Source organism: Erythrolamprus reginae, chromosome 3, assembly GCF_031021105.1.
Source record: "Erythrolamprus reginae isolate rEryReg1 chromosome 3, rEryReg1.hap1, whole genome shotgun sequence".
Lineage (NCBI taxonomy): Eukaryota > Metazoa > Chordata > Lepidosauria > Squamata > Dipsadidae > Erythrolamprus > Erythrolamprus reginae.
The window spans coordinates 48,114,587-48,122,582 of NC_091952.1; the positions used below are offsets into that span (position 1 = coordinate 48,114,587).

The 7,996-nt window shown below is 41.8% G+C and overlaps 1 protein-coding gene across 1 annotated transcript; it reads right to left on the bottom strand.

Annotated features, from left to right (window-relative positions):
- Positions 1-2,238: 2,238 nt before the first annotated feature.
- On the bottom strand, positions 2,239-3,382 carry CYB561D1 (cytochrome b561 family member D1). The gene is given in 4 exon segments (XM_070744237.1): positions 2,239-2,438; positions 3,087-3,135; positions 3,138-3,187; positions 3,190-3,382. Coding segments are annotated over 4 exon segments (492 nt in total).
- Positions 3,383-7,996: the final 4,614 nt, after the last annotated feature.

The following is a 7,996-nucleotide window of genomic DNA, read 5'->3' on the forward strand; positions in this document are numbered from 1 at the left end:
AGATGGTGCAATCTTTTGGGTTGGGTTTTTTTTTTACTGTTTTAAAATTCTAAGCTATATATTTGTTGGATTGAGCACCTTAGAAATGTAAAATATAAATGTTCCAAAAACATTTCCAGCTTGAGGGTGGATGCTGAGTAAATTGCTTATTGCAGCCCTCTTTGCTTCCGAGGCAACGCTGTGCTGGATCTCCCCTCCTCTCCCAAACACACATGAAATCATTGCCCTGCAGTGACTTATTAATAATATTGTAATTGCCAAATGAGTTTAAAAGGCCATAAACACTGTGTTTGTCACAGGAGAAAGTGGTACAAGCACAATTCTATAACTGAACAGGCAGAAGGTTGTGAGCACTTCAGTTTCTCTTTCTCTTTTAAATGAACCAGATGTGGTCACATTTTTTTTTTAAGGAATGGGCTATACAGTTGGAAATCGGGCTAAAATGTACCTTTTAAAAAAATTTAATAAATATTTCTTGCCCAAATATTTTCATTTTTATGCGGAAGGACATAGTTGGTGGTGAAATATGTTGCACAACATATTCTGAAGGCCCCCGCCCCAGTAATATAATTTCACCCGATCAGAAGTATACAATTTAAGTGGGTAGAAGGCTTAGTTTACAAATACAGGATCCTAGGAGAAGTTTAGAAAAAAACGGGATACCTTCAGGATAATAGACAGGGATGTGCCATTCCATAAATAAATAAGCCTATATAGAGTGGGCTGAAGGGAAAAATAACTACTGCAGATTGGTCCCTGATCCACTTACTGAAAGGTCTGTAGGACTTAGAGTCATAGATACATTTTTCTCTTAGACTATCCATGATTGACCTCTCCAGGTTCCTAAGAGGTCAGTAAGGGGCGTGCATAAGTGCACCAGTGTGCCTTCCGTCCCCTGTCCATTTGTCTCTCCTTATCTCATTTATCTTTTCTTCCTTTCATATATGATCTCCTATACTTTTATATCTTTTCTCCTTTCCTTTCCTTTATTCACATTACTACATATCTATTCTCTTCAATGTGTATTATGTATTGGACTGACTGACTGACTGACTGACTGACTGACTGACTGACTGACTGACTGACTGAATAAATAAATAAATAAATAAATATACTGCCGTAAGCTCCACTACTTCTTTACTACTATTCAAAAAGAAAGCAAATGGGAAATGGTGGCCACCCTGAGCTTCTCAACAGAACAGCATGGTGGATTCAAGCCTGAGGACCAGTTAAACATCCACATTGACTTGGTTAGTGAGCTAGAAAGAAAATGGGGACAGTGTGATTGACAGAAATGGCAAAATTGGCTGTTTTAATTACAGAAGAACCTATCAAAATTTGTTTCTATTTGGAAACATCTTCTGGGCCTTTTGCTCAAAATTCGGGGGGGAAAGCTTTGATATTAGGTTTTGATCATTAGAATGACTTTGTCATAGAAATGGCGTGAGACATTTAGAAATGCAAAGCGAAAATTGAGAGTTTTTTTTTATTATACACTGAACAAATCCTGAAGTCACTTTCCTCCCCCTCTGCACTTTTCTTCTTTCTACTTTTACCTTTCTAATGTTTGTTTCTTTTTGTATTTTTATCTTGCAATAAACTTGACTAAAACACTTTTTTTTTAAAAAAAGAAAGAATGTTAATATTCCCAATATACTGTAATTGGATACACACATTGATGTGTATTAGGAAAATAATTCCTTGCCTGGTTAATCTGTAGATCTGCTGAGTTCTAACTTGTAATTACCTCTAGCCTCCCTGAGCCCTTTGGTATTGGGTGGCATATAAGTCAAATAACTAGCTGGATGGATGGATGGATGGATGGATGGATGGATGGATGGATGGATGGATGGATGGATGGATAGATAGATAGATAGATAGATAGATAGATAGATAGATAGATAGATAGATAGATAGATAGATAGACTATCCATACCCAACAAACCTATGGAACAAAAGAAGCAGAATGCATAAAAATCAATGGGGAATGTAATAAAGATCATGGTAAAAAAAGAGAGAGCACACAAATAATAGTGTTGGAATATTGATTCCTGGGCATCCTACTGAGATCGGTTCTCAAACCTGCTGTCTCTTCTTCGATAAACAAGTTCTAGAAGTCTGGAATCAACATTCCAACACTATTATTTGTGTGTTCTCTTTTTTTTAATCATGATCTTTATTACATTCCCCATTGATTTTTTTATGCCTTCTGCTTCTTTTGTTCCATAGGTTGGAAGATCAATCCCAGGCATAAATATCAAGCCATCCTTTGATCTGAGCCTGAATCCAGTCAGAGCAAATGCCCAGGACTACAATAGACGTGGCCAGCAAGTAAACTATCAGTCCGTACATGGTGTGGCATCTCCTGAGCTGAGCCACTAATGAAATCCTTAGCAGCTGTGGAAAAAGGCACAATCCACACAGGACTTGCCCACAGGGGGCCAATATTTCTCATGTTTCTCCAACACTCCGTGGACTGCATTGGTTGCCGATTGGTTTCCCAACACAATTCAAAGCCCTACATGGCATCAGACCAGATTACTTACAGGACCGCCTTTTGCCATATGAATCCCAACGGCTGGTTGGGTCCCACAAAGTTGGCCTTCTCCAGGTCCCGTTGACCAGACAATTTTGTCTGGTGGGGCCTAGGGGAAGAGCCTTCTCTGTGGGGGGCCCGGTCCTCTCGAATCAGCTCCCCCCAGAGATTTGCACTGCCCTCACCCTCCTTGCCTTTTGCAAGAGTCTCAAGACTCTTATGGCGCCAGGCCTGGGGCAATTAGATCAAGCCCCCCTCCACCTGTTTATTAAATGTAATGTGTGGTTGTGACAGAATTGGTTGACTGATTTTAATATATTGGGATTTTAGCTTGTAGTTTTTAATTAATTAGATTTGTTGTACGCATTGTTTTATATTGTATCTTGTGAGCCGCCCCGAGTCTTCGGAGAAGGGTGGCATACAAATTTAATTAAGAAGAAGAAGAAGAAGAAGAAGAAGAAGAAGAAGAAGAAGAAGAAGAAGAAGAAGAAGAAGAAGAAGAACAACAACAAAACAACAACAATAATAATAATAATAATAATAATAATAATAATAATAATAATAATAATATCCAGGATGCTGTTCCAGGAGATGCTGTGCATGGGAGTTCACTCCGGTTCTTGCTGGAGATAATGAAGACCAATCTCAAGCCACCAGGGCCAATATTTGTACAATCCAATGCAGCTGCACTTTTACTTTGTGCAGGCGGGAGTTCCAACTTACCACCGCTACTGGTGTTGATTCACGCACAACTCTGGATGACTGGAGGGTGAACGTGGCTGTGTGTAACACCACGCTGCTAGCAGAAATGGAGATTGTAGGAGATTGGCGGGCACGCACGCACATCGGAGAGGGATTTGACTTCTGTGCATGCGCAGGAAGCAAATCTCGTGAGAACATAAGAACCTAAGAAGAGCCATGCTGAATCAGGCCGAAGCCCATTGAGTCCAGCATTCTGTGTCACACAGTAGCCCACCAATTGTACATGGGGGTCTTGAATAGAAAGAGAAGGCAAAACCTTCCCTTTCCCTCGACCCCCAACAAATGGTACTCAAGGGAATCCTGCCTGCCTCAACCAACATAGAGGCGGCACATGGACAGCCATTTCAATAACCACCGATACACTTGGCATCCATGAATCTGTCTAACCCTGCACTGAAGTTATCCAGGCTGACAGCTCTCATGACCTCTTCTGGAAGTGAATTCCATAAACCAATGACCCTCTGGGTGAAGAAATATTTCCCTTGATTTGTCCTCACTTTCTTACCTATGAGCTTTAGGGAGTGCCCCCTCATCCTAGTATTGTGTGATAGAGAAAAGAATTTTTCTCCATCCACCTTTTCTATCCCATGCATGATTTTATACACTTCGATCAAGTCACCCCTTAAACGCCGCCTTTCAAGGCTGAAGAGACCAAGGCGTTGCAACCTGGTTTCCTAAGGGAGGTGCTACATTTCCTTGATCATATTTGTTGCCCTTTTTTGCACCTTTTCCAGTTCCATTATATCCTCCTTGAAGTGAGGTGACCAGAACTGTCATCTGCAAAAGAATCCCAAAAGGACTTTCTGCCTCTCTAAAAGTAACCTCTATGCAGCCTTAGCATTTATGCTCATTTTCTCATAAATAAAGCCTAAGAAAAATGAACAAGCCTGGGATATACCAAATAAGAAGAGAACCGGAAGGATAAACCTGGAAGGAAGAGAAAATAAGGAAGACTATTCAGCCTTGGCAAAGCATTCTAAAAATAAACCTGACTTCACCAGCCAATTTGATGCCAGGAGACCGTCACAGAGGAAGTCTGATCTATGTTGCCATTTCTGATGTTTTTATATTTCGTTTTGTTGTCTGGTGTTTTTTTAATGACGTATTGATGTTTGCTTCTCTCAATCAGGTGCTAAATGGGAGAGATATAAAATCAGATATATAAATAAATGCATTTTAAAGTTCTGAGTGCAGTCAAATAAATGAGGGGCATCTTTGTATCTTAGCTATGGTAGGGTCTGGATAACAGCCTCTGCATATGTAGCCAACTCTTGCCAGTGCTAAAATGATGCAAGGAAAATATGCCATGGTTTAGTAACAACTCTCAGTCTGACTTCTCTCGCTTTCTCAAAATGCTCTATATCAGTGATACATTGATTGATTGATTGATTGATTGATTGATTGATTGATTATTTACTTACTTACTTACTTACTTACTTACTTGTTTGTTTGTTTGTTTGTTTGTTTGATTATTTGTTTATTTATTTGTTTATTTATTTATTTATTTATTGAGTTGGAAGGGACCTTGCAGATCATCAAGTCCAACCCCCTGCTTAAGCAGGAAATCCTACAGCACCCCAGCCAAATGACAGTCCAATCTCCTCTTGAAAATGTCCAAAGTTGGAGAGTTCACAACCTCCGCTGGCAGGCCGTTCCACTGATGGTGAACCTTTTTTTCCCCTCGAGTGTTGAAAGCGCGCATACACATGTGTGTGCTATAAAATGTGCATGAATGTCCAGCCCCATAATTCAAAACCCCCCCATGCATGCATGTACAAACCCCTGTACTCCCCCGTGCATGCGTGCATGATTCCTCCCGCGCCCCATTTTGAACCTGAAGCCTCTAGAGCCCGGAAACGACTCATTTCCGGACTTCTGGTGGGCCTGGTAAGATTTCTTGGAGCCTGGGAAGGGTGAAAATGGCCTCTCCCAAGCCGCCCCCCCCCTCCGAAGCCCTCCGGAGGCTGAAAATGCCCTCCCAGAGTCTACACACAACCCCTGTATCAGGTTCTTACCTGGTACAGACCACACTGCACACCAGTAGTAAAATGGAAGCTGCGCAGGCAGTTTTGGGTGTTCGGCGTGTATGCACATACATCCCAGTGAGATTTTGCTTCTGTCCATGCACAGAAAGCAAAAACCTTTTGAGGGGATGTGCACACATATGTGATTTTGGCAATTTTTTGCTTCTGCACATGCCTGAAAGCAAAAATAGCCAAAATCTCATGTGTGTATAGAAGTAAGATCTCGCTTGGATGCGTGTGCGTGCACGCGGCGATCCAAAGCTGTATGTGCATTTCACCGGTAGTGGCAGTAAGTAGCAACCCCTGCCTGCCCTGTACAAGCCAGCCCAAACATTTATAACTTTGTCTTTACAGAGTTTCAAAAGTATTAGTAAGGATAGAGAGGATGGTAGGTTACTTTGCAGGATCTAAGACAGCTTGGGATGACTCAAGAAATCCAAGCATAATGCAGCATTTCCACTCTCTAACAAGATAATCCATCTGACAAGAATCATGATGTACAAAACTTAATGATTAGTGGGTCAAATAATCAGCAGTGGTGGGCTACAAGCCGGAATGCTAAATTGCGCTCGCCGCTGCAGCTCGGAATTTCTTGTGGGGCCAATGCAATTTTGCTGCTGCACCTGTGGAAGCAGCAAAATAGCGCATGGAACTGCAGGCATGCCCGTGTTTCAGCATGCGCGGAAGCAAAAAAAATTGCAGCAGCAAAATCGCGCTAGACCCGTAGGAACTTACGAGTCGCGGCGGCAAGCACAATTTAGCGTTCCGGCTCGTAGCCCACTGCTGGCAATCAGGAAACATGATTGCATGATAGGAATAAAAAGAGAAGGAGGAGAAAAGAATGTGGAAGTTGCCTGAAGTGCTGCTTTCTCAACTTTCCTTCCCCAGGTGAAGCCTGCTGCATAGGTGTCAAGAGGTTCCTGCTCTGAGCTTTGTCTCAAGAGTATCGAATATGTTCCTCTTATATATTTGTCAAATATGTTCAGTTCAAGAATGAAGCTTCACATGGCAGGTCTACCACGGGAGGCATGAATCCCAGTGACCGATTATGTCCCACAGAGTTGGCCTTCTCCGGGTCCCGTTGACTAAACAATGTCGTTTGGCGGGTCCCAGGGGAAGAGCCTTCTCTGTGGCGGCCCCGACCCTCTGGAACCAGCTCCCCCCTGAGATTAGAACTGCCCCCACCCTCCTTGCCTTCCGCAAACTCCTTAAAACCCACCTCTGCCGTCAGGCATGGGGGAACTGAAATATCTTCCCCAGGCCTATACTGTTTATGTATGGTATGTTGTGTGCATGTGTTTTTAAACTATGGGTTTTTAGCTTTCTAATTATTGAATTTGTATTATATATTGTTTTCTGTTACTGTTGTGAGCCTCCCCGAATCTGCGGAGAGGGGCAGCATACAAATTAATTAAATAAATAAATAGAATAGAATAGAATAGAATAGAATTAACATAATCAGAGGCAGCGGTGGAAATTTAGGAAAGGTGGATGGTCTGGATCCTCAGTACATCCAATACTTTCTTCCCCAAATATAAACATAGTTCATAATATGTAACTAATGTTGGCATATTGAAATGTCCCTGCACACTTTAGCAAAATATGAAGCCTGGGAATTGTGATAGTCAATGGTACTTGCAGGTGTGTATATTTGGGGAAATGTAGCAGATGTGCCACTTGTACAACAACATGCACAAAAGAAGGGATGGATTTGCAAATTATGGCAGAACCTATTGTTGCCTAGATCAGTGTTTCCCAACCTTGGCAACTTGAAGATATCTGGACTTCAACTCCCAGAATTCCCCAGCCAGCATTCGCTGGCTGGGGAATTCTGGGAGTTGAAGTCCAAATATCTTCAAGTTGCCAAGGTTGGGAAACACTGGCCTAGATAACTCTCCAGACTACGACAGAATTGGGTGTAAATGGGGGTGGGGTGGGTGGCCAAGAAGCAATATAGAGTTGACATACACAATCCTACTGCTCAATATGTCCTATTATTACTGATGCAGTGGCTTGATTGGCAGATGTTTTTGCCATCAGCAATTGATGTGCAAAAGAGGGAGGATAGCAAAGCTGGAAGATTGAAGTAATTGCTTTGCATACCATGTTCTGTGCATGCAAAATCAGGAGAGCCCATTTGGGAGACACAATAGAGGCAGGAATATGGATTGGCAATGAGAGTGGAACATTCCTTGCTGGTTTTCTGTTGCCCGAAGAATGGGTGAATAGCACTTTAATTTAGCAGTAGGAAAAGGGTTTGGGTGAAGACGTAACAAATTTAGAGAAATTGTTCCACCTCTTGCAATCTCCTAATCCTTGATTCTTCAGTCACTGGAATAAAAAACAATGAGTTGAAGGAATCTGTCTGGTTATTTCACATAGCAGCTACCCTGAGTCTCTGGAGAAAGGGGCCCTAGAAATTGAAATAATAAATAAATAAATCTCATTCCACCCTGAGTTTTCTTCCTTCTTTTGTAGTGTGGAAAGAGAAGCCTGTGTGAAGCTTGAACTTTATTCAAGGCCGTACATTTCTACTTAATAAAGTATAAATGTACCACATTAAATACATTAGAAAGCTCACACCCCTTTGTTCCCACTCTTAAAATGGTACGATAGTTCCATATCCATTTTTGGCAGTTAAATTGTAGACATTAACTTGCAACAATCATTGCAG